This window comes from Arvicola amphibius, chromosome 11 (genome assembly GCF_903992535.2).
Source record: "Arvicola amphibius chromosome 11, mArvAmp1.2, whole genome shotgun sequence".
NCBI classification, from domain to species: Eukaryota; Metazoa; Chordata; class Mammalia; order Rodentia; family Cricetidae; genus Arvicola; species Arvicola amphibius.
The window spans coordinates 6,027,115-6,053,394 of NC_052057.2; the positions used below are offsets into that span (position 1 = coordinate 6,027,115).

Below are 26,280 nucleotides of genomic sequence, written 5' to 3' on the forward strand. Positions count from 1 at the left end.
GGTATAAGAGGTAGCAAAACCCATTTCCAGTGGTTCTAACATTGGGGAGAGGGGCGGGGGAGGACAACTGAAAAAATGCAAATATTATCTCTGCATGGTAGGAATACATGGAAATTATTTAAATCATTCACCTTTTCTGTATGGCTAAGCTACCTCAGGAAGTTTTAAATAATGACCAAGGTAACAGAAATTTACTTGTAACATATTTATTTTTATACATTTTTAAACTGCAATTTTCAGATTACAATTCATATTTCTCTTATACGGGAATAAGCATCTCTTTGGTACAGAAATCACACCATACGTGTTGTGTGATCTTAACTAAAAGACAAACAAACAAAAAAAATTAACTATGACTGTGTCAAAACTAGTCTTTGCCCATCCATTTGTCCCCTACCACAGCTCACTGTGAGACTCTAGAATACAGCTCTGTTCACATAGACGTATCTGCAGAAACACCACATAAAGGATACTTAAAGCTCCTGTGCATCAAGGTGGTGCGTGGCTTGATGAGAGATGGCACAAATTACATAAAATACAGTACAGGTAAATCCAAACCCAACAGCAAGGGCAACTGATATGAAACGCATTGAAACAGTTAAATGGATACACTGGAAACAAAGTAATTTTAGAATAATGCAAATAACTTGCAAAGCTCTATTAATAGCATACGGCCATAAATTTGGTAGCGTATTTCAAAGATAACAATCAGACATATAGAACACTAACAATAAGAAAGATATTAGCTATAAAAGCAGCTAACTATAAAAATAGACCAAAGTATGTAGTCTATAAAAGTTTTCATTTTATGAAGTAAAAGCTTTTTAAAAATAGGTCATAGAATGGGAAAAATATTTTTAAAAATATCTTTAAAAGTCATCATCAAGACTCAGCCCCCCTAGCCTGGGTATGGGGCTGCCTACAATACTCCTGCCTGCCGCTGAAGAGCCTGAGACAGAAGCCTGGCCGCAAGACAGAAGAACACTCAGATTCCCACAAAATATACAGTATTTTTTCTTCAAGCCAATGAAGTTTAGACCCAGGTGGTTTTCGCAGAGAAACAATTAGTCTTCAGCCTAGAAATCAGGAGCAAAAGTGCTTCTAGTGACACTCCTCGAGTCTCAGTCACAGGCACCGAGGGCTGTGTGACGCGGCGGCGGTGGGTATGACAAGGAAAGAAGGCGGCATCACTGTTCCCATGGAGCTGGACCACCTCAGGTCTTCATGGGCTGCCTTAGGGGACAAAACGACGCCAAACAGCCATTTTGGGAATCTTCTCGAAAAACAAATAATGACCTGGCTGCACTGGGGCACTAAGACAGTCAATTATTTACTCATGAAATTAGCTTTCATAAAGAAGGCAGAAAGTATTTAAGGTAAAAACTGTCATAAGAGAGAAAACAAACAAACAAAATGGCCTTCGGTATTCTGCTTTCTCAAAGTCAAGAAAACTCTCGTTCTCGGCGTGTCTGGAGATGGGCGGCCTCATAAACGTGGTCCATGTGCAAATATCTCACGAGTGAGTCATTCGTTACCCGACCGCATCTGCAAGTCAGTTGTCGGGTTTCAAGGAATCATAGCCTTCTTTCAGGAGGTCCCGCCACGTTTTCAGGAAGCGTGCATTTTCTGTACACTTCAAGGCAAGCTCCTCCACCTGGGCTGATACCGCAGATGTGGCTTCAAGAAGTTTCGTTAATGAAAACGCCGCCTGCAGTTTAAAGAAAGAAAAGTCAAGCGGGTTTGTTTGTGGTCTCGGGGACAAAGCAAGCTCAGCTCCACCACTGAGCTACACCCCGAACCCCACATGTGCTTATTTTTTAAATTCTCATCTAACGTCATGGTTTAAAAATAGCTTAAGTCAGGCAATCAAGTGACGTGTTTTTCTTTTAAAACAAAACAAAACGAATTTTCAAATAAAAACACTGCTTCTTTCTTGAACCCAAAGCGTCAGGGCACAGTAGGCACAAAGCTCTACCTCTGAGCTACACTACTTGGAAACCCCTTGGCTAAAAGTGACAGAACCATCTAAAGGATTTCCCCGTAAGCCACTCCCGCTGAGAATAGGTAACAAAAGCAACTGTCCCACTAATCTGTGAACACTTTTTTTTTGGACTACAAAAAGAAAAGTGTGAAATCAAAGACTGACATTTTGAAAACATCTAAAATCACACACATAGTTATGAAAAACTGCATTTTAAATCAAATGTTTTCTCCACCAGAGATATAAAATAGCACTTTTTTTGGATATGACTTCGGTACTTAGTCTACACATTTAATTGTAACCAGTATTGTTTAGCAAAAAAGAAACCCTGGACCAGCAACTTCAGTCATCTATTAAAAAGAAAAAAAAAAAAGCCAACAAAAAACTTGTCGCTCTCCTGGGAAGGTTTACCAGCCACATACTTCATTCTGCTCTACCTCTCCAGAGTCCCTAGAAAGTGAAACTGACACCCTCCAACCCCCTCAGCGGCACGCGCGTTGAGGTCAGGTGGTGATGTCTGGGGAATTCGGGACTGAACAAAAACTTTCCAAAATGTTTGTATTGCAGGAATCAGTGAATCATCCTGCCAATGGTCTCAGCGGAGCCCTGGTCCGCGCAAGTCCAGAACAGAACCAGCCTGCGACACACAATAGCATCACCAGCTGGCACTGGGCTGGTGGCCAACGAGAAGAGCAAGCTCTAGTCCCTAGGAGAGTACCAACGGGCAGGCAGGGAGGCTGGGAGCGCCCAAAGCACTCGGAGAGATGCGAGGAGGAGGAGAGCGGATCCCGGTGGCGGGGCTGCGGCGGACCGCAGCAGAAGGGGAAGGGGAAGGGGAAGCCGAGGAGCGCGGGCGGGAGCACCCAGCTTTGCCAGCAGCTCCTGGGGCGGGCGACACTCACGTCCCCGATCTGCAGCTCCACTTGCTCCAGGGGGTCCACCGCTGCGGCGTGGCTTCGGCTCGGACTCCGCCAGCCCAAACGCACTGGCATGCTGAGGGACGACGAAGAGGCTCCTGAAGACGGAGACGAGGGAGGCGGCGGCGGCGGCGAAGCCCGAATCTCCTCGGGGTCAGCCATGGGGCCGGCCGGGGCCGCACCGAGCAACCGAACCCGCACCAACCGCCTTTCAACAGCTCGCGCCCAAAGCCCGCTGGCTCCGCCTCCTCCCCCTCGGGGTCCCGCCCCATCTTCGCTTAGGTCTCCACCCGGGACCACACCACGGGCGGGCTCGCAGGACGCTGGGGCCGAAACTACAACTCCCAGAAGGCCGAGCGACTCATCCCGGCTTTGTGGTCGATGCGCGTGCGCGCAGCGGAGAGGGGGCGGGGCTTGTGGGCCTCTTCCGCAGACTCAGTTCCCGGATGAGGAGGATGGCTGGGAGATGGAGTCTTCTGCCTTTTCCCTGCTTGTGCGGGACCCAGAAACCTTATTGGCCGTCGGGTCCTCCGTGGCGCCGGCGCAAAGCAGAAGAGGGGCGGGCACGCCGCGGAGCAAGGGCGCTCGGCACAGCCCAGAGGCTGACTTCAGCGAGGCCGTCGGGGCTTCCTGGCAAGTGATGGCGCCCCCCGTGGCCTAGAAGTCCAGCGCCCTCGGCCCGCCGCAGACTGGCCTCTCTCTCCGTTGTGTCTTGGGCAGGTCTCCTGGCTCCTTGGAACATGTTGGTGCGGCTAGCCAAGCTGTCGTGCCCTGGTGAGACAGAATTCCTGATGGGGACGGATGGAGCAAGGTGCAAAAGTTAGGACGAAGGAGACGGGGCCATACCTGGGGTACTGCGAGCGCCTCTCTCCTCTTCTTTTCTTAGGCTAAACTAGGGCAAAGGTCAGTGCTGCCAGCGCCTGTTGGTGGACCCTGACTTCCGACCTTGACGTTGCCCCAGTTGGCAGAATTAACAACTGGGTTAAAAGTCATGAACGGAGGAGACTTGTCAACACAGCTCCCACGGCCCTAATCTTTATCCCGGGGCTCAGGTGTTATCTGCTGCCTTATTAGGAATGAGAAAGAAAGGAAGCAAAACTAGTGTGGGATTTCTCCTTGACTCTGACCAGACTTTCGTGTGAAGTCTGAGCTGTCATATCGTGTTATGTGCTGCCCCTGTCACCGATTATGTCTGGAGCCTCAACATTTTCTGCGTGCCCAGTTAACTCCAGACGCTCTGTGATGGGTGCTTCTTAAAGCAGTTGGATGATATTTTTAAAGTTTTACCTTAAAACAACCCCTAATTCACACAGAAGTTTAGAGGATCGTGAATTCTGATGTAACTGACTTAATAGAAATCTTTACTGATGTTAGGATTTGGCATGCATGTTGTAAATTCAAACCAAGTATCTCTTACACACAGGGTATGTTCCATTTTGGGGGCCATCGATGTATCAGATCTTGTCCCCTTTACAGCCTAGTTTAGCTACCTTCAGTCTTGAGTCCAGTCAGTGACTTTTCTTTGGATGCTAATTTGTTACGTTTTCATAACCCAGCGTTAGCTCTAATGACGTGAGTGTGGAATGTGTTTGGCTGATGGTTGTTCAGTGGAATCTGTGACTTTGTTTCCCCACCGTAACTCAGCCTCTGTGTTCTATGTTCACATGCCTCGTGATAAACGCCAGGCCTGTTGTAGCAAAGGAGTAAAGGTTATGCCTTTTTAAAATCCCCTGGTGGAAATCAGAGGTCATGGTCCCAACTGTTCTCAAGCAAACTAGCAGCTGAACAAATAACAGAATGAAAGTCTGTCATATTCCACTCAGCTTGCAGAAGTAAATGAGAACTTGTATATGCTAAACTCCAGTGTATAATAGCCTTTTTAAATGATAGTATGTTTGAGCTCAAACTAAATTCGTATATAATATTTATAGTTTTCTTGCTTTCAAGATTTAGAGTACGTGAAGGCTTAATCTTGGTCTTGATAAAGTATTCCCAATATAGATTTTATACTTATTTATTTATTTTGGCTTTTTGAGACAACATTTCTCTATGTAGCCCTAACTGCCCTGCTACTTGTTCTGCAGACCAGGCTGGCCTCAAAGTCACAGAAATCAATGTGCCTCTGCCTTCCAAGTGCTATGATTGAAGGTATGTGCCACCACCACCCAGTAATATTGTAACTTTTAGTATGCATTAAAGTAGATAAAATGGGTTTCCCTGCCACTTGAAAGTTATCAAAAGCAAATGTATAGATAGCACTTAGAAAGCATTAGACTTCTGCTCCGAATGCTTTCTTCCCCTCCATTCAGCGTAACATTTAGCCACATATTACTTTAATAACTACTTTGTCGAAAAATATTAAATGATATTAACCATGCAGTTGTTACTAAAAAAGTAAAATTAGTTTATGTCAAGTTGATTTTGTTTAAACAGGCCTTTTTTCTATTTAATTGGAAGAAAAGAAAAATTACCACAGCCTCAGGTTCCATCACTTCAGAGATCATTTACTTCAAATCAATTATTAGTCTCAGAGTTGGACAGTTATTGGAAAAAGACTATCTGAATTTCTCCTTGTTGGCTGTAAATAGGGATTGTAGCTACTCCACATATCTCAGGAAGTTCTGAGGGATAAGATATGATGGGTTTGTTTTGTTTGGAGTGGGTTCTCATGTATTACAGGCTGGTTATGACCTCATTATGTAGCCGAGGATGACCTTGAATTTCTGGTCCTCCCAGCGCACATCACCACTCCTAGTTCACGTGGTGGGGAGATAGATATTCTGCCATCTGAGTCACATCCAGCCAAGACGTAGTATTTAAATGGAAAGTTCTGAACCATTCATTGTGTCCTAGAAAGCATAAACTATGTACTCAAATTTAAATTCTTTGTCTTTACTGTTTACGTTCTACAGTCCATATATAAAAGTTTCTTCATTTGCAGATGCTTTATTAGACACAGCCCAAGTTAGAAAGAACCAGAATTTACTATTTTGCCAGAAATTAAACAGACCTTCATAGGCTTCTAAGTATACAACCGTTGAAATTGTTCCTAGGAAGGTCCTGACCCAATGAGCACACAGGTATTCCTTGTTTTTTGAAATAGAGTCTATAGACCACCAGAACTCTCTCTGTGTAGACCAGCAGGCCTGGTAGTCACAGAGATCTGCCTGCCTCTGCCAAATCCTGGGATTAAAGACATGTGCCACCAAACCCACCTAAATAGTTGTAGCTCTTGTATTCCAGTCTTTGATCTACTTCCGTTCTCACTCTATTCTTTATTTAAGTTTTTATTTTGAACCTGGTTTCGGCTTTCAGATGAATTGTAGAGCAAATGTAGAGTTCCCATGCGCCTTTTCCCGAGACCAACAGCTTACATAATCATGGTGACTATGGAGACTAAGAAATTAACATTGATGAAATGTTACTACATGACAAGGTTATTCCAATCCCCGTTTTTCTGCTCCAGGATCTAGTACCTGTTGCTTTTAGTTAGCATACCTTCATCTGTTTGAATGAGACAGTTCCTCTGCTTGTCTTTCGTGACCTTGATGTTTTTAATGTATATTTGTCAAACATTTTATTGAATGCCTCTCAGTCTAAAGTTGCTTGTTGATTTCTCATGATTTCCTGACTAGATGGAGGTGTAAGGACTTTGAGGGTATGTACCACACAGGTAAAGACCCTCTCATTATATCATGTCAATGGCATGTGCTATCTGTGTGTGGCTAGTAACATTTAAATGATATTTGGTCACTTAATTCAAATTATATTTACTGATGTTTTTCTACTATAAAGTTTTTTTTTCTCTTCTAGTTTTCTATTTACTAGAAACTAGTTAAATCCGGTCCACACTCATGGGAAAGAATCAAAAAATGTAGGGTATATTCTCACAGTCTTTTTAGTACTTTGAGTTTCTCTCCAAAACAATGTTTGATTAAAGCTTAGTATAGTGCTGTTCACCTTTAACCTCAGCCCTTGGGAGGCAAAGGCAGGTGGATCTCTGTAGTTGAAACCCAGCATCATCTATATAACAAGTTCCACATAAGCCCGGGCTGTATAATGAGACCATTTCTCAAACACAAGTGTGCACACACAGACAAAACATTGAACAGAATTTGTTTTGACATAAAGAACAGGGTATATGTTTTTTCCAAATGTTTTTCTGTCTGTTTTTGTGCCATTTGATGGGTAACCATCTCCCCTGTATGTATTCAGTCTCCGGGTCATTCATTTTATTACACTATTTCTTACTTGTTTTAAAAGATTTGAGAATGTTGCATCATGACCAAAAGTTAGCTGTGTAATTCATCTGAGAAAGCGTGCTCCATTTCCATGTGTGTCATTCATTAGGAACAGTTGTTCTGCTTAGAGCCTTTTTCATTCTGTGACAGGTGAAGACTAATTTTAAAAAAGATATTGTTCATAATTTTTATGCAGTGTATCAGTGCTTTCATGCCTTAAAAATTAAGAAAAAGTGCCTACCTCTGTGTGCTACAAGATGGTCTTCAACCTCTGTCGTGCCTCAAATTACCACCCACTATACTGTTCATCCCCGGGAGAAAGACAAACGATGGGAAGGTATGTGATAACTTTCATAAAGTTCTCAAGGCTTTCCTACATACTTTGTATTATCTTGTTGGTCTGAATATTTTATTTTTCATGGTAATTTAAAAGCATTCACTGTATCTCACAGCTTCATCAAGTATATTCCGTGTTACTGTTTAGATAAGTAAAAAACTTGGTTTTGTTCATTTGTTTCTCTCTAAGAAAGGTGCTTCATGTAGTGGCCTGGCCTTGAGCTCCCGGTTCTCCTGCTCTTGCCTTCCAAGTATTGAGACTATGAATGGGCACCACCATGCCTTATACATTTATTTTTAAAATAAATATTTTTTATGTGCATTGGTATTTTGCCAATGCAAAATGGTCCCCTGGAACTGAAGTTAAAGACAGTAGTTGTGAGCTGCCATGTGGGTGCTGGAAATTGAACCCAAGTCCTCTGGAAGAACAATCAGTGCTCTTAACCCACTGAGCCATCTCTCCAGCTCATAAATTTATAAGAATGGATTTCAAAGCCAAAACTTGGTTTATGGGAACCAGATTAAGATAGACAGAACCTAAGAGAACGTGAAATTCATCAAATAATATGTTGACTATAATTATTATGCAGAGCCCAGAGAGAATATCTACAAATTATACTCTGAAGCATTGTAGCATACTAAAATACATATTGAAGTATCCAGCACCAGCATGTGACTTATGTGCTTATCAGATCATATTAATCCAAGAATTGTTCTATGTTTTTAACATGTTTCCTCCTAGGAGTGAACATGGAGAGGTTTGCAGAAGAAGCAGATGTGGTAATAGTTGGCGCCGGCCCTGCAGGGCTCTCTGCGGCTATCCGTCTGAAGCAGCTGGCTGCTGAGCATGGGAAGGACATCCGTGTGTGTCTGGTGGAGAAGGCCGCTCAGATAGGAGCTCATACGCTCTCAGGAGCCTGCCTCGATCCAGTTGCTTTCAACGAGCTCTTCCCAGACTGGAAGGAGAAGGGGGTAGGACAAGTTGATCTTACACAAGGTCTAATCTTTGCTGTCCTCTGTAAGAGCAACAAGTGCTCTTAACCACTGAGCCACCTTCCAACACCTGATAATCTAATTTTCTAAAGAAATAATTAAACTCAGCAGAAAATGCTATAGGTGTGATATGCAGAGGACTCAGTGCTAAGTTTCATTGCTCTCAAAATTAGTTTAAAACTGGTTAAAATCTTACATTCAACTTTTTCTTTTATAGGATGAGTTATATATGTTCTGCTTCCAAAGTTAGAATATTTGTGAATATTCTTTTTTTTAATTTTATGTTCATTAGTGTTTGGCCTATATGTATGTCTATGTGAGGGTATCAGATCCCCTGGAACTGGAGTTACAGACAGTTGTGAGCTGCCATGTGGGTACTGGGAATTGAAACGGTGTCCTCTGGAAGAGCAGCCAATACTCTTAACTGCTGAGCCATCTCTCCACCCTTGAGAATACTCTTTTGGTTTTTTTTTTTGTTGTTGTTGTTGTTGTTGTTGTTCTTTGTTTGGTTGGTTTTTTGAGACAGGGTTTCTCTGTAGCTTTGGAGCCTGTCCTGGAACTAGCTCTGTAGACCAGGCTGTCCTCAAACTCACAGAGATTCACCTGCCTCTGCCTCCCAAGTGCTGGGTTAAAGGCGTGCGCCACCACCATCCAGCCCTGTGAATACTCTTAATAAAGGTGAAATAAGTGTATGAATATCATTTGTACTCATTTTTTATGGAATAAGCTAAAATATGAAACTTTCCTTTGTGCTCTCCTTCACAAAATAGCATGCCTTTTTAACACAAAAACACTTTAAAGGAATTAATTCTCTTCAGTATATCAGAAACCAGGTATCATTGAATTGGTACAGTGTCAGTTCTATTGTCAAAGCTCTTTATCGCCTTGATACCTTTACACACACACTGTGTCAGTGATCTGTCATTACATACATATTAATTGTCCGTATCACCCAAAAGGATAACTTTTCTAATTTTTTTTCAACAAGGCAGGCAGTTTCAGCTAGAGCCAGGCACCTAGGCTGTGCTCCCACAGAGACAAGGAAACATGGTGATGGCACAGTTCACACATGTCTCCGGAGCTTCCAGAAAATAGTCAGTAGGACAAAACTAGCAAGAGGCATGGGTTAGCTTTCAGGAGTTCATCTCAAGGCTGGAGAGGTGGCTCAGCACTTTAGAGCACTGCTTGCTTTTCCAGAGGATCAAGATTCAATTCCCAACACCCAGTGTGGCAGCTCACAACTGTCTGTAACTCCAGTTCCAGGGGATCCAAAGCCACCTTCTGGTCTCTGCGGGCTCTTGGCACACAGCCTTACATATAGGCAAGACACCTTACACATTAAAAAAGAAAAAGAAAAAAGATTTCTGTTTCAAGCGGACATAAAAAGAAGATTTGGTCACAGAAGACTGAAAAAAAGGAAAGAGGAAGACAGGAGTCCCTTTCCCCTTCTCTCTTTAGGGAGCTTTTTAAAATGTGTATGTTCACCCGCACAAACATAACTGAAACATTTCCTTCCTGTTTTCGTTTATTCCTAGGCTCCGCTTAACACTCCTGTAACGGAAGACAGATTTGCCATTTTGACAGAGAAACACAGAATCCCCGTGCCGATCCTTCCAGGTAGAGTACGGCAGTCACGGAGCAGGGACTTGCTCAGCTGAGAGCAGCCGCACCTCAGTGGGGAAGTGTAGCTAAGGAGACAGCCAGACTAGGAGCAGTTCTTTGTCTTCTAGTCTACAAGAGCCTTGTAAGCCAGCCAGGAAGTTTAATTCTAGGCTTTACTATTCATTTTATTTTAATAGACTGGAACTTTCAACCAAGTAAATAACATGTATTAAATAACATGTTACTGTGACCATAAAGATAATGCAACAGTACACACTGGTTAGATTTTTTAATTAAGTATATTATATTATTTAGATACCTTAGCAATTAATTCTCAGGTTTTAAATTACATAAATATTTGCAGGTCTTCCGATGAACAACCATGGCAATTACATTGTACGCCTAGGACATCTAGTGAGCTGGATGGGGGAGCAGGCAGAGGCTCTTGGAGTTGAGGTGTACCCTGGATATGCTGCTGCTGAGGTCTGTATAATTTTGTTTTTAATATTTATAGAAGAAATATCTTTTTATTTTAAAAGTAATAATTTATGGAAGTAAATTTTAAAAAATTATAAGATTTTAGAATTTCAGGATTGGGAAAATAACTAAAATGTTGTAATCCAAAGAGGAATTGAATTTCTTACATTGCCCTCATCATGTGATTGAACACCATGGGGATAGGACTCCCTCAGTGTGGAGTCTTGGTCATCTTACTTGCTCAGTGGAAATAATCTGCTCTGTGTGCATTACAGGATAAATCCGTGCCCTCTCCCAAGGGCACCCTTGTGCTTCTACTCTTCTTCCCACCTTACTCACCAGGAGGTTTCTGTTTGCCAGGCTGTGGATTCTCGTTCCTTTCAACAAACATGCTATGTAATCTGATTGCCCTCTAATACACACATTCCTTTCCACCCTTTTAATACCTGTAGTGGTACTGTGTGTGTACACATGCATGTACACACACACACACACACCTACAAGGAATAAGCTCGTTCAAGCCTTGTGTAGATTATTCTTTATTCTGGAAACGTCTTCTGTTAGTTCTCACAAAGCAATAGTTTTGAGTAACCATTTCAAACTTTGACCCCCATCAATAAAATTTGAAAGCCCAGAAGAATCTTCATAACTTGTAAAAAATGACTTAAATCAGTTTAGTATTGAATGAGCATTAAGTCAGGAACACTGCTGTTGTCACGGGCACTAGGCACGATGGTGCCTGCCCTTAGTCCCAGCTCTCAGGAGGCAGAGAAAAGCACATCTCTGAGAATCTGAGGCTAGCCTGGTCTATATAGCAAGTTTCAGGCTAGCCAGGGCTACATAATGAGACCCTGCTTCAAAAGCAGAAAGGAGGGGACTGAAAAAAGAGGGGGGCTCAGCAGTTAAAAGCACTGGCTGTTTCTCCAGAGGATCGAGGTATAGATCCAAGCACCTACATGCTAGCACACACAACTGTCTGCAACTTTAGTCCAGGACCTCTGCCACCCTCTTCTGACTTGGCTATCCAGAGAGCATTTTCCTCTACAGGAAACAGAAATTAGGAGGTAAGAATAGTATAGCTTCTTGTCTTCACGATTGTACTTTTTACCTCCCCCCTGCCTTCTTGCTTCAAAAGTAAACTGCAGTCACCATCATTTCGAATATGTCCAAGTGTGAATACTGAGGTAATAGTAATTTTTTTAAATCATTTTTAGGTCCTTTATCATGAAGATGGGAGTGTAAAAGGAATTGCCACTAATGATGTAGGGATACAAAAGGATGGCGCACCAAAGGTATGCCTTTTAATAGTCACGTGCTTAAAAAGAAGAAGCAGGGGGGGAACACTGGCTGCTCTTCCAGACACCCAGTTCAGTTCCCAGCGCCCACATGGCAGCTCACGCCAGTCTGTAACTCCAGTCCAGGAGATCTGACTCCATCAACCAGACTCACATGCAGGCAAAACAGCAGCGCACATAAAATAAAAATTAAATTAAAGAGAAGAACAGGTCAGGGTGGCATATTTGCAATTCTCAGCTTGAGAGGCTGAGGCTGAAGGTCAAGGCCTTTTCTCAGAAAACAAACCAACAACAGCAAAAAAAACACAAACCAACTCAAACTCAATATTTAGGTTTTCCTATGTAGAGTTTTCAATATGTAGAGTTTAGAATATAATTCATAATAGTGGTGTTTTTTGTAGTTGATAAAAAATAGAAGCAAGTCAGCTCAACACAAATATGCCATGGCTAAGGATAATTTCAAAAGATTGAAGCATGAGCCACAGTGCAGTCATCGGCAGTGGCTCCCCCGTTCACTCCTGTGGACAGGAGCCGCTCACTCTATCAGCAGCAGAAAGCTTTCGGGAAATGAAAACTGGTTGCCTTCCTCTCATTCAGAATGTCAGCCTGACAAAGTACACACGATGCATGCTAGCTGCAGCTGGAATGTGGACCACATACTACAAAACCTGAAAAGGGGTCACTAATTAGATTAATAACTGAACTACGGATTTAAACAGACATATCTAGAGCCAGGCATGACAGATGTACCTGTGGTCCTAGCATTTGGGAGGCTGAGACAGAAGGATGGCTGTGAGTTTGAGACCAGCCTGGCCTATGGATGAGACCCTGTTTTTTTGTTTTCGTTTTTGTTTTTGTTTTTTTAAAAAAAAAAAGGTTTGAAAAGAATGTTTCATGTAAGCTTAGGTTGAAGCTACAAAAGAACTACAAAGCTCTCAATTGTTAAGTTTCCTTTCCTATGAAAAGAGTAAACACAAATTCCTGTCTTGATACAGCATGTGATTATTACCTAGTCTCCCAACTATATGCTCAGTTCCTTGAGGGCATAGGTAGTAGACGGTTACTCTAGTTCTGGGCGACTGTTTATTGCTATTTGCCCCTTTCTGCCTCTCTTGAACAACAGTGGGAGTCTGGTCTACTCCAGTATGTCTTCCTGCTAAGAAAGCAAGTGGCAGAGGCACACAAGCCATGCCATGCCATGCTGTTGTCCTGTGCGATTATTTTCTATATATAATGACAATTTAGTTACAAATTTATCAGAACATTTACATATGACAAATAATAAATAACATTGCATCATCACAGCAAATTCTACCTTTCTAATAGTTCAGGGTTTTGTTCTCATTCAAGATTTTTCATATTCTATGCTTTGCATTTGTAAAAAATATATTTTATATCTGCATAAATATAACACATAAAAGAAGGCAGGCATGGTAGCACATACCTGTAGACAGGCAGAACTCAGTAGGAGAATGCATTTGGATCTACTGCCCCATGTTTGCCTTGAGAAAAGCAGAGATTGCTTCTGCTGCTGTTCACTCTCTCTTTAACCTCCCGTTCCTTGATTCTGACCCCTGACATTCTGAAACAGCTTGTCAGTCTCTGTCAGCCTTGCCATCTCTTCCTTGCCCTTCTAGTAGGTGCATGCTGTGCACTCGGCAGATGTGACACAAATGAGCCAGAGGAACCAAAATCACCAGCCAAAGTGAAGGACGCCCTAGTTCTCTGAGTATGCACAGCTAGTACTGAGGTCATGCTTACAGTCCAGACTGCGCCACTCACTGGCTAGAGTTCACAGCCAGTGTGGGCTTCACCACAGATGTAGACAAAGACTTGCCCACTAAAAATGAATGCTTCATTTGTGGTACATTGCCTTAGGTAAACCACTTCTAATTTGTAAACTATTATGAGGCATTACCTTGCTATAAGCATATTATATGATATATCTGTATACACACATAGAAAAATATCAAGAAAGGTATATTTTATAAGGGACTTCCTTAACTATTGTTCAGGTATCTGCATGTGCTAGATGTAAATGCAAAAAGAAGCAAAAAAGAAAAGTCTGTTTTTGTTTTGAGACCATCTCTACAGTGGGGCCTAAGCTGATTTCACATTCACAATTCTCCTGCCTTGTCTCTTCAGAAAGTGTGCACCGTGCCTAGCTTTTATATCCATCCATACATACATATGTACATACATACATACATATATACGTACATCCATACACACATACGTACATACATACATACATACTACTGCTTTTTTAGTAGGAGAAGACATTTGTTCTACAATACTGTATGTTGAACCATAGGGAAAGGTTAAAGTAAACAAAGCAAGGACGGAGGAGTGTCTTCAGTGTAGTCTGCATGAACTTAAAAGGCTGTAACTAGACTCTGTGTAGTCTTTAGTTCATTGTTTCTCATGACCCAGAAGAAACCTTTTTTTTTTTTCTGATGGTGAGTGAAAACTCTGGAACATATGGAGATGGGAAGGCCTTTTCATTTGTAGAGACACTGCGAGCATAAGCATACTTTACTTTTCTGGAACAAAGACGTCACAGAATTTAGATTTTACTTATAATAGTTCTGTTAGTTTTCTTTCTGGTATATAGGTCTACTATGTCTTGTGTACCTAAATCATTATTTAACTTTTTTAATGCATCAAATATTGTTACTTTAATGTGTTTTTGCTTTTCAGACAACATTTGAGAGGGGACTAGAACTACATGCCAAAGTCACAGTCTTTGCAGAGGGTTGCCATGGACACCTAGCCAAACAGCTTTATAAGAAGTTTGACCTGAGGGCCAGCTGTGATCCCCAGACTTATGGAATTGGTTTGAAGGAGGTATCCTGGTTTGCTTGTACACTTTTCATTTTTTTGAAGATTTATTTATTTATTAGTGTACAGTGTTCTGTCTGCATGTATGCCTGCAGACTGGAAGAGGGCACCACATCTCATTACAGATGGCTGTGAGCCACCATGTGGTTGCTGGGAATTGAACTCAGGACCTTGGAAGATCAGTCAGTGCTCCTAACCTCTGAGCATCCAGTCCAGCCCCCTACAATTTTAAGTAATGGAATTGTATTTTCATGTAGTTTATAATACTGACTGAATTTTGTACCTAAAGTTTTTCATTAACTTAAAATGTTATTTATAACTATAACTGGAATCTTTTCTGAGATATAAGAAAATGTTATAGGTCAAATGATTGCCTAAGTTTTGTATACATTAAGCCCTAAGCTTGCAAATATTTGAACCTTGATATTTTTCATAGCCTGCCCTTCTATACTATCTTATGTGCTGCCTGTAGAACGGCCATATCCTACAAGAACTTATTTATTCAAAATTGTGTTGTAAAAACATTTCATTAACTACATTCAGACATTGTATAACAATCTATAATTTAGTAAGGTTAAATGTATATTTTCCTAATTTATAGTCTATTAACCCTTTCGTTTGCTTATTTTTTATTTGTTTTGCAGTGCTAGGGATTAAACTCAGGGCCTTGAATATGTTAAGTAAACATTCTACATTCTACTACTGAGCTATATCCCAAGCTAATTTAAGAATTTAAGCCAGGCATGGGGGTATAGATCTGTACTTAGTACTTGGAAGGATGGGGCAGAAGGATTGAAAAGCTTCAGATATATAGCAAAGCTCAGTCTAAATAAGTAAGTAAAAAATTGTTTATGTGTGTGTGTGTGTGTGCTGGCCTGGAACTAGCTATGTAGACCAATAGACCCAACTGATCTTGAATTTATAGAAATCTGCCTCCCTCCCAAATGCTGGGATTAAAGGCTTGCACCACCATACCCAGCATATGTAAGCATTTTTAAGGGGCTAGAAATGTCATAGAGTGCTCACCTAACATGTATATGAGGCTATTCGAGTTCAGCCTCCAGCACTGCAAAAATGAAATACGCTGCCATTATTCTGTGCACAAACGTCTGCAGTGGCCAGTTTCATTGCATGGCAACTGCAGTGGGACAGACAGACAGTCAGATCTGAACTGAGTGCTCTCTTCTTGTCCTTCTCCCAGCAGTGGGCATGCCCAAGTAGCTGGTACTCAGAGATGGCTTCTTCAGTATCTTTTCTGTAATCCCACAAAAGAAATTCCTAATTTGAGGTTCTAATGTCTTGAATGGTTCATAACTTTTATGACCCATTTCTTTGTCCTGGATTAACATGTTATCATTTGATTGTAATTTTCCTTGATGTACAAAATAATTATTCCTGCTTTCATGTAATACCGTCAGACTTGTTGGGTTTGTTTTTGCTTTTAGTTATGGATTATTGATGAGAAGAAGTGGAAGCCTGGGAGAGTAGACCACACCGTGGGCTGGCCCTTGGACAGACACACTTATGGAGGCTCTTTCCTTTATCATCTGAATGAAGGCGAACCTCTAGTAGCTCTCGGTCTGGTGGTAAGTTTTCTCCTTACTGCAAAAGATGTTGCCAGAGTTAGAGTGACTTGTGTGCAAACAGGGCTTTAAACCTGGAAAATACTTACTTTTCCATTAGAAAGCTGACCTTTGAATTTATCTGCATGTAAAATGTCTATGGCTACTGTAGACATTCAACTTATTTAACTAAAATACTAGTAGCCACTACACTCTGGACACTGTTCTAGAAGCCATCCTGTGCTATGAAATATATCCTTATTATGCCATTAAGAAAATCAAAATATGAGCAAATTAAACTAGTTTACCCAAAGGCCACAGGAGCATCTGCCTCAGTATTGTTCTATTGCTGTGAAGAGACTCCATGACCAAGGCAACTCTTACTAAAGAAAGCATCTCACTGGGGGCTTGCTCACAGTTCCAGAGGGCTAACCCATGGTCATCAGTGGTGCTGGAGCAGTAGCTGGGAGCTTTACATCCTGATCCAAGCCAGAGAGACAGACTGGGCCTAGTCTGGGCCTTTAACCACACCAAGCCCATCCCCAGGGACACACCTCCTCCAACAAGACCACACCTCATAACTGTCTGGAAGGCCCAGACAGTTCAGCAACTGGTGAAGCAAGCATTCAATACCTGAACCTATGGAGGGCCATTCTCATTCAGTCCAGCACAGTGATGGAGGCAGGATTCATGCCCGATGCTGACTTTAAAACCACTTTCATTACGACATGCTGCCACGGAAAATAAAATTTGCCCTCATTTGAACCTGCTACTTTAAGAATAATCACAGGCAGTTTCCTCTTCCATCACTCTAGCAATAAGTTATATCTTGAACTCTGAGAAATGCGAACTATAGTTCCTCCACCTGTAGCTGACGGCAGCATCGTGGGTACTGCCGCGATCCTACTTTCACATCATGAGATTGATGCACTGTCGGTGCCTCATACTCAGGTCTCGTGTCACCCTAGTGACTCAGTCTCATCCAAGGACAAAGGTGTAGCTGTTAATTCTAGCCACGAACCTGTATCTCATCCTGCTGTATTTCTGAATACAATCTACAACCCTTCTCTTCAGTTTTGCCCTAGTAATAGTGTAACATAATTACTGTCTTGACAAGTTGGTATTGATAAACCAGTAATAAGTAATCACAACTCCATTTGTGGATACTTATTTAAAAGGGGATTTATTTTATTTTTTTCTCCTTAATTTGAACTTTGATTTCCAGAGCACAATGGTTTGTTAATGTCATCTTAATTTTTGAAGTTTTGCTGGTTAGGAGCAATTATCCTTTTGCTTACTTTCTTTTCCTTAGAGTTTTAGAGTTTACCTGTATGCATTTTGGTTTTGGTTTAAGGTGGGTCTCGACTATCAGAATCCATACCTGAGTCCATTCAGAGAGTTCCAGAGGTGGAAGCACCACCCCAGCATCCAGCCCACACTGGAAGGTGGGAAGAGGATAGCCTACGGAGCCCGGGCACTCAATGAAGGCGGCTTGCAGGTAGATTCCAGCACTTACTTGTATTTTGAAATTAAATAGCCAGTTAAAAACAATATTTATTTTATAGGACGAAAATTTATTTAAGTAATTTAACAAAATACTGTTTATAAAATTATGCATGAACACACTAATTAAATTATACCATGAATTTAGTTTCAAGAATGTTGAGAGGCTAGGTGGTGGTGGCGCACACCTTTAATCCCAGCACTTGGGAGGCAGAGGCAGGCAGATCTTTATGAGATCTAGGCCAACCTGGTCTACAAGAGCTAGTTCTAGGACAGGCTCCAAAGCTACAGAGAAACCCTGTCTCAAAAACCAAAAAAAAAAAAAAATAATAATATTTGTTCTAGCCGAGGACTCAGGCTCAGTTCTCAGCACCCACATGACAGCTCACAATGTCCCCAACTCCAGTTCCAGGGCATCTGACACCCTCTTCTCCTCTTCTGACCTCCTCAGACACTAGCACACTCCTGGTGAACAGACATACAACAGAACACTCACACACAGAAGAAAAAAATATATTGACTTCATTGGGTGTAGTGGTACATGCCTTTAACCTCAGCACTTGGTTAGTGTTGTAGATGAGCTTCGACAAACTTACCAGGGTAGGGGCATGGGATTAGAAAAGTTAGTCAGAAGTACAGAGACACAGTGAAAATAACGAAACAGAAAACACAGGATAGTACTGGGAGAGAGTTCCAGTAGATACGCCATGTTTAATTTTCCATACATCTTTATACCCCAACACAACAGGGAAAGAAGACAAAAGGCTGCTTTAACATGATACAAAGGACAGTTAATTAGAACAGTTATTTGCTTTAATACTTTGAGATATCAAGTCATTAGCATTTTGTTGTTTAGGTAGTGAAACCACCCTAGACCAAGTGTCCTGAAGGCAGCCACTCTCAAGGTCAAACTTCCTATTTCAAAAGAAGGAGAAGTATGCTTGACCATTTGTCAGGGTGGAGTGGACCTCCTGTATGTGCTATCTTAATGTCAAAAGACCAGGAATCCACATCCTGGGGCAAGGTGTGCGGCCACACTGTGTCAACAACTCGCTGACCCACAGACCCATGTGTTTGGGCCTCCACAGGATAGCAGAGGCAAGTGGATTTCTTAAGTTTGAGGTCAGACAAGAGTGTATGTGTGTGTGTTTGTGTGTGTGTGTCTTCATGGCCTTTTGATTTTTTTCTTACTAGGAAACAAAACCTGTAATTCGTGTTATTTCCTTTTATTCCTTAACTACACCAGGAAACTAAAAAGGAAATTTATTTTTCAAAAATGATTTATCCCAACTAAGTCTTTCAGGTAGCTGTTAGGATCCTATCACTAATTATTCTGTTAGTACACATTCAAAATAAATATTTCAAAATATGATTTATTGAGTATGCATTAATGAAGTAAGACCTAACTAACCATGATCAAAGCTGTCAGTACTGCTGTAAAAACAGTCAGACCAGGATGAGAAGTGAAAGCAGCTCTGAGGGTTCGACCCAACTTCTCTGCCCTTCTGATACTGTCACCCCTTCTAGTCTAGATTCCCAGACTATTTTAGGTACTGGGGTTTGGGTTTCCTTAATTGATTAGAAAAGTAATATGGGGGAGCACTTAACCTTAAAATAAAGCTCTGAATACATTGCTACTATTAACAGTTAACTCATAAAGTTAAGGGAAGTCATACTGGTATTGTAAACAAGGTCACTCAAGTGTGTGTGTGTGTGTGTGTGTGTGTGTACATGCATGAGGTCAGAGAACCACTTCTGAGTGAAAGGTTCTCTCCTTCCACTGTGTGGATTCTGAGGAGTAAACTCAAGTCATCAAGCTTGCCTTGACAGCCAGCTTTACCCATTTAGCAGTCTGGGCACGGTCCTTCTGATTCCCTTTGCCCTCAGGTTTTGCTTCTTGCTTTGGGATTGTACCATTGGTGGGAACTGTGGCCACAGAGCGTTCCCCGTGTCTCTTTTGCAGCTGATGCCAAGTTTTGTGAGTCAGTGAGCACCACCACTCTAGCCACTCCACCACCTGCCAACAAAGGCTGTCTGTGGCCGGTGATGGAGAAAGAACACCCTGCACTGCAGATGGAGAAAGAACACCCTGCATTGGCTTACTGCCTTTTCAAACTAGAGTGCGCGTTCCCATGCAGTCTTTTTTTTTTTTTTTTTTTTTGGCTCCTATTCCTTAGACAATATACTTTTATTGGCTAAATTGAAAAAAATGATACTTTTATTTACACTGGTGATTTTAATCAGAAATTGAAAGTTCAGTTTGTTAAGCTAATAAAAATTTGTTTAGAGTGATACCTGGTTATTGTAACATCATTAGAGCATGTCAGAGTAAATAAAAATAGGTGGAATCTTTTCCCAAAATACATGTAAAGGAAGTTATAATTTGTCAACCAAATTTAGAAAATCTTTTAACTGTGACACAGATATATATATATATAAATAAAAACATGTCATTTCAAATATGTTTTCATAATTCTGTCTCATAGAAACAAAAATGAGATAGGAAAAAAAGTAGAAAAATGGCCATAATCGTAATCCTACACTGCCCTGGCTGTCTCCTTCCTTGTCCATTCCTTCTCATGCCGTGCTCACTGTTCTTTTTCCTACAGCTTTAGGTTTGGGATGTGTGTTGGTTTTGCCTCATTTGAACTGACATGTGTTTTGGATCTTCTTTTCAGTCTATTCCAAAACTCACTTTTCCCGGTGGCTTACTAATTGGTTGTAGCCCTGGCTTCATGAATGTTCCCAAGATCAAAGGTACCCACACAGCAATGAAAAGTGGAAGTTTGGCAGCAGAATCAATTTTTAACCAACTAAATAGTGAAAATCTCCAATCAAAGACAGCAGGTGAGGAGCTCTTCCCGTAGTGAAGAAACCCTACTACAGTCAGAATTTTATAACTGTCACTTTACTCACATCACAGGCACAGGACCAGTGATTGTCTCTTCAGATCTGATGCTACTACATCTGCACTGCATATGTGGAATAACTCAAAAGATGTCACACAAATTGCCAAACATCCGTAGGCTACAAACAGCATCACTCAACAGGGCAAAATCAGCCACCTATCCTTAGCAAACCTGCAAGCATAATCACATGACTCTGTTATGGCAGAGAAAAGACATTACCACCACCATAAATCACTAAGAGGCCATCTATCTGGGCATCCATCAATCAAGAGACAGGCAGATTCCAGTGAGTTCCAGGCCAACCAAAGCTATGCTGTGAGACCCTATTTCTAAATCAGTTAATTAAAATAAAAAGAGCCCCTGCAAGTCTCTTATTCTGAAATCTAATTTTCCCTTTGATTTTATTTCTTTTTTTAAATTATTTATTTATTATGTATACAATGTTGTCTGCATGTATGCCTGCCCACCAGAAGAGGGCACCAGACCCCATTACAGATGGTTGTGAGCCACCATGTGGTTGCTGGGAATTGAACTCAGGACCTCTGGAAGAGCAGCCAGTGCTCTTAACCTCTGACCCATCTCTCCAGCTCTTATTTCCTTTTTTTTTTTTTTTTTTTTTTTTTTTTTTTGGTTTTTCGAGACAGGGTTTCTCTGTAGCTTTTTTAAAAGATTTATTTAATATATATACAATGTTCCTCCTCCATTATTCCTGAAGGCCAGAAAAGGGCACCAGACCTCATTACAGATGGTTATGAGTCACCATATGGGTGCTGGGAATTGAACTCAGGACCTCTGAAGAGCAGCCAGTGCACTTAACGTCTGAGCCATCTCTCCAGCCCCCCTTCTTTTTTTTTTTAATTATTGTGTGTTCGTGTATATGCTACTGTACATATGTGGAGGTCAGAGAACTTAAATTTTTTTTTTACTATTGTTTACTTGTGTGTGTAGGTATATGCACATGAGTGTAAGTTCCTGCAGAGGCCAGAGGAGTCAGACCCCCCTGGAGCCAGGATTACAAGCAGTTGTGAGCCACCCAATGTGCATGCTGGGAATCGCACTTAGGTCCCCTATCTTCCTAACTGCACATCATCTCTCTAGCTCACTATCAGAAGACTTTGGGAAGTCAGTTCTTGCACATGTATGTAGGTTCCAGGACTTGAACTCAGATCCTTATGCTTGTTTGGCAAGTGCTTTTACTGACTGAGCCATCTTACTGTTGTCAAAGAAACCTCCCAAGGAACTGTGATCACATGGAGTACTGCCAGTGGAGCAGCTCCATGGCGGTCAGCTGGAGGGTTTGTTGTTTTACCACTAGGCTCTCTCCCCAGCTGCTGACTTCACGTCTACAGCCCTGCCTTCCGGCCGCCGTCTCATGGCGGTTCCTGACCATGCCATGCGCGCTCTTGTCTTCACACGGTTTCTGCCTCTGTTCACGTAGCACTCTCAGCCTCTCTAAGTCTGACCTATTGGATACACACACACAGCCCGCTACCGCCGAACTGTCTATCATCGTGGGCCATCATTGACACATTATATATTTGGCTTAATTTGTCTACTGCCCCAAAAGAAATTTTTGTATCTACTGTCTCCTGTCAAAAACTCCAACAAAGACTTTTCATTTTTAGTTCTAAACACTTGGCATATAGTAGCAACCCAACAAGTATTTCATAAATAAACCTAGTCCTTAGAATCACAGATAACCAATGTTCCTTTACTAAGAAATAACAACTCAGGGACTCAGGGTGTGGCTCAATGGTTGAGGGAGTGCCTGGCATAAACAAGACCCTAGGTTTTATTGGTCCCTAGCACTGAAAAAAACAGAAAGTACAACTTGGTTATGCCTTCAAGTATCTAAGAATAAAGGTCTAGAACATGGGCTTGGTAAGCAGTAAGAAGACCATAAAAGCCAAGAGAATACCAGGCAGGGCAGAACAGGTGAGATGGAGTGCAGCAGTTAGGCAGACCTTTCTCTTAATTTTTTCCCAAGTGCTGTTCCTTGTGGAACCACCAGCCATACTCTCGCTGTTGTATACACAGTACCACATAATCCTGGAACTATTAAAATAAGGAGGAAAATCCCTTGAAAATTGTAACAGAAAACTTTTTTTTTTTTTTTTTTTTTTGGTTTTTCGAGACAGGGTTTCTCTGCAGCTTTTTTTTTTTTTTTTTTTAAGAGCCTGTCCTGGAACTAGCTCTTGTAGACCAGGTTGGCCTTGAACTCACAGAGATCCGCCTGCCTCTGCCTCCCGAGTGCTGGGATTAAAGGCGTGCGCCACCACCGCCCAGCTTAACAGAAAACTATTAACCAAAGAGTGTAACCACTTTGTAGTTTGTGCAAGTCAGTTAAGACTCAGTTGTAGGGCTGGAGATGGCTTAGAGGTTAAGAGCACTGGCTGCTCTTCAGAGGACCCGAGTTCAAGTCCCAGCAACCACATGGTAGCCCACAACCATCTATGAGATCTGGTGCCCTCTTCTGGTATATAAGCAATGCAGGCAGAACACTGTATACATAATAAATAAATCAACCTTAAGAAGAACAATCAGTTCTTTAAAAAAAAAAATCAGTTGTAGCAGGGTAATGGCACACGCCTTTAATCCCAGCATTTGAGAAGCCAGCCTGGTGTACAGAGTGGGTTCCAGGTCATTCAGGGATACACAGAGAAACTCTGTCTCAGAAGATTTAAAAAATAATTGTCCCCCCACTCAAAGATGAAATGTACCTCACCATATGTAGGGTTTGGCCAGCATCTGTGAACTACTAGGTCAGTCCCTAGCATCCACACCCACACACGGGTAAAGATGATTTTAGTTGTGTGCTAACAAAATCCCATAAACTAGATGACTTTAAACAAGTTTTGCTTTACAAATTCTGCCAGCAGGAAGTTCAAAATCAAGATAGTAATAGGACAATGCTCTCAGAGATGTGTATTTCCCTACCCATCCCAGTTTGATTTGTGCATTCTTTACTCCATTCTCTGCCTTTCTGCACCTCACCATCATCTGTCTGTCTCGTTAAATGGACACATCTAATAGATTAGGAACCCACTCTATTCCAGAAGACCCCAGTTAATTGTCTACAGTCGTCCCATTATATAGTCAGCCAGCCACTAGGGCTGAGGCAAAAGATATTCTTGCAGGGACATGATTCTACTTAAAAAAGATGTTTCAGAAATGATTTTGTATTTTTTTAAAATTTATGTCTGCAAATAGTCTGAACCTACACTGTTTTCCTTTTCAAACTAATTCTTTATGCTTCCAGTATAAAAATTAAGGTCAAAGGTTTATAGCCCAGTGGTAGGATATTCGCCTACCATGCACACAGTCCCAGTGCCACCCAAAGGATATAGAGTATCTTGTTGGAAGATGCCAACATTTGTGATTCTGCATGGATCCACATAGCCATGTTTCTAAAAACTAAGACTCACCATCTATGCTTTACTTATTCTTTCTTATTTTTCATAAAAGGACTTCATGTAACTGAGTATGAGGAGAATTTGAAGAAATCTTGGGTATGGAAAGAGCTACATGCTGTTAGGAATATAAGGCCATCCTGCCATGGGATACTGGGAGTATATGGAGGGATGATTTACACTGGAATATTTTACTGGATATTAAGAGGAATGGAGCCATGGACTCTAAAACATAAAGGTAATTTAAATATAATTAATGCCAGTGTTGATCTTAAGCACCTTTATACTAAAAAAGTGTATTGCGGAGGTGTGTTCATTAGTAGAGCATATAACTGTTAAAGTTTTGGTAGTGTTAGGGTTGGACCTGAGGCTCTCACTAAGCTGTGTCTATACTGTCGTGATATTTAAACTTGCTTTGTCAGTAACATGGTAAATAAGGGGAGGGGGCATTTTGCGACAGGATCAAATGTAACACAGATGACGTCAAATTTTCTTCACAAAGGGTGACGTAAAACTATTTCTCCTGCCTCTACCTAAGTGCTGGACCATACCCATCTTAAATTCAGTATCTTTAAAAGGTAAAAAGCCTAGACTGGGGTCTTTTCTTTGGTATGATGGTAACTCCAAGTTGTTCTCATATACTACTTGAGGCCAGGCATAGGCAGGAGGTAAAGGCAAGAAGGTAAGTTCAAGGCCAGTCTGAACTAAGTAACAAGATTGTTTCATTGACGGACTAAGAGTGAAATTCAGTGGTAAGAGAATATTAGTGCATGGGCCCTGGTCTGGTAGAATCACCAGCACCAAAAAAGACAAAGTACTGGAAAATTATGTTACTTTATTAATCATCTTCCTCAAAATTGCTTAAGGTTCCGATTCTGATCGTCTCAAACCAGCTAAGGATTGTACACCCATTGAGTATCCAAAACCCGATGGACAAATCAGTTTTGACCTCTTATCATCTGTGGCTCTGAGTGGTACTAATCATGAACATGATCAGCCAGCACATTTAACCTTAAAGGACGACAGCATACCTGTCAATAGAAATCTGTCAATATATGACGGGCCCGAGCAGCGGTTCTGCCCTGCAGGTCAGTGACAATTTCCTTCTCTTCCTAAACAGTAACAGATTTCCATTTGAAGATGTTCCTTTCCATTCTGCATTGCAATGGCAGGGAGACTGTTGTTTATTTAAAAAAAAAAAAAAAAAAGCAAAACCAAAGCACTTCTGTTGCGCATCCTTAAGGAAACTCCAACTAGCAGTGACAGAAGAGTAGGGATTCTGGTTAAGACCAGTGTGGGTGACCTAGCATCTCAAACAGCCTTCCTGTCTACCTTTAGACAAAAGGATTATAGAAAACAAACACAAAATACCTGTTCTTGGGTCTTTTTCAAAAGCTGTTTCGGCCACACTGAGTTCAATGACTGACACTTAATTTAAATTCATCAGATGTTGACTCTTATGTGCTAAGAGCTTTCAGTTAAAATTAATGAGAAACAGATCTAAATAATATAGTAGAATAAACAGCACTTGGATATATGAAAATTAGTGTATGCTCAAGTGAGATTAGAAGGTAAGTAAAAGTATTCAAGAATGAGGTCTTGTGTTGACTTTTAAAGTTATAATGTACTATAAACTCTCAGAGAAAAGGACCGGAGCTCATTTGTTAACTCGTTAGACTAACCAGGCAATACTGCTGTACTTCCACTATGTGTTTAGGAGAAGTGGTAAGTTTACTACGGTACTAATAGCAGCAACATACTCCAAGACCAGATAGTCTCTGGGGGAAGCATGAAAGCCTCAAAGGCTTCTAAACTTGTTCTAAGAATTTAATTTCACTCACTGTTAATATTTTTACCTTTTTGTTTTACAGGAGTTTATGAATTTGTTCCTTTGGAACAAGGTGATGGATTTCGATTACAGATCAACGCTCAGAACTGTGTGCATTGTAAAACATGTGATATCAAAGACCCAAGTCAGAACATTAACTGGGTGGTGCCAGAGGGTGGAGGGGGACCTGCTTATAATGGCATGTGACACAGACGCGCCTCATGCACTGGCACATGTGACAGCCAGCTTCCATAAAACCGTAAATGTTTAGATAACTTCTAAACAAGTGTCCTTAAACACTATTGAAGGGAAAAACTTTATTATCTAAAGTTGCCCCATAAAATCATGAACTATTTCTCATAAATAAAACTTTACAAATAAATGA

The 26,280-nt window shown here is 41.3% G+C and overlaps 2 protein-coding genes across 2 annotated transcripts; one reads left to right on the top strand and one right to left on the bottom strand.

Annotated features, from left to right (window-relative positions):
- Positions 1-190: 190 nt before the first annotated feature.
- On the bottom strand, positions 191-3,785 carry C11H4orf46 (chromosome 11 C4orf46 homolog). The gene is made up of 2 exons (XM_038347382.1): positions 2,884-3,785; positions 191-1,708 (listed from the first exon to the last, which is right to left on the bottom strand). The coding sequence occupies exons 1-2, from the start codon at positions 3,058-3,060 to the stop codon at positions 1,553-1,555; spliced, it is 333 nt and encodes a 110-aa protein (XP_038203310.1). The 5' UTR covers positions 3,061-3,785; the 3' UTR covers positions 191-1,552.
- On the top strand, positions 3,439-26,280 carry Etfdh (electron transfer flavoprotein dehydrogenase). The gene is made up of 13 exons (XM_038347380.1): positions 3,439-3,672; positions 7,336-7,476; positions 8,218-8,447; positions 10,004-10,085; positions 10,435-10,553; positions 11,762-11,839; positions 14,543-14,689; positions 16,129-16,269; positions 17,600-17,743; positions 20,427-20,595; positions 24,123-24,305; positions 24,934-25,155; positions 25,939-26,280. The coding sequence occupies exons 1-13, from the start codon at positions 3,639-3,641 to the stop codon at positions 26,100-26,102; spliced, it is 1,854 nt and encodes a 617-aa protein (XP_038203308.1). The 5' UTR covers positions 3,439-3,638; the 3' UTR covers positions 26,103-26,280.

Excerpts from the sequence above, each read along its gene's own strand:
- C11H4orf46 (XM_038347382.1), bottom strand. The coding sequence starts at position 3,060 with ATGGCTGACCCCGAGGAGATTCGGGCTTCGCCGCCGCCGCCGCCTCCC. Across the intron at positions 1,709-2,883 it reads TGGAGCTGCAGATCGGGGAC|GCGGCGTTTTCATTAACGAA; the intron begins GTGAGTGTCGCC and ends TTTAAACTGCAG.
- Etfdh (XM_038347380.1), top strand. The coding sequence starts at position 3,639 with ATGTTGGTGCGGCTAGCCAAGCTGTCGTGCCCTG. Across the intron at positions 10,086-10,434 it reads CCCCGTGCCGATCCTTCCAG|GTCTTCCGATGAACAACCAT; the intron begins GTAGAGTACGGC and ends AAATATTTGCAG. Across the intron at positions 17,744-20,426 it reads TCAATGAAGGCGGCTTGCAG|TCTATTCCAAAACTCACTTT; the intron begins GTAGATTCCAGC and ends TCTTCTTTTCAG.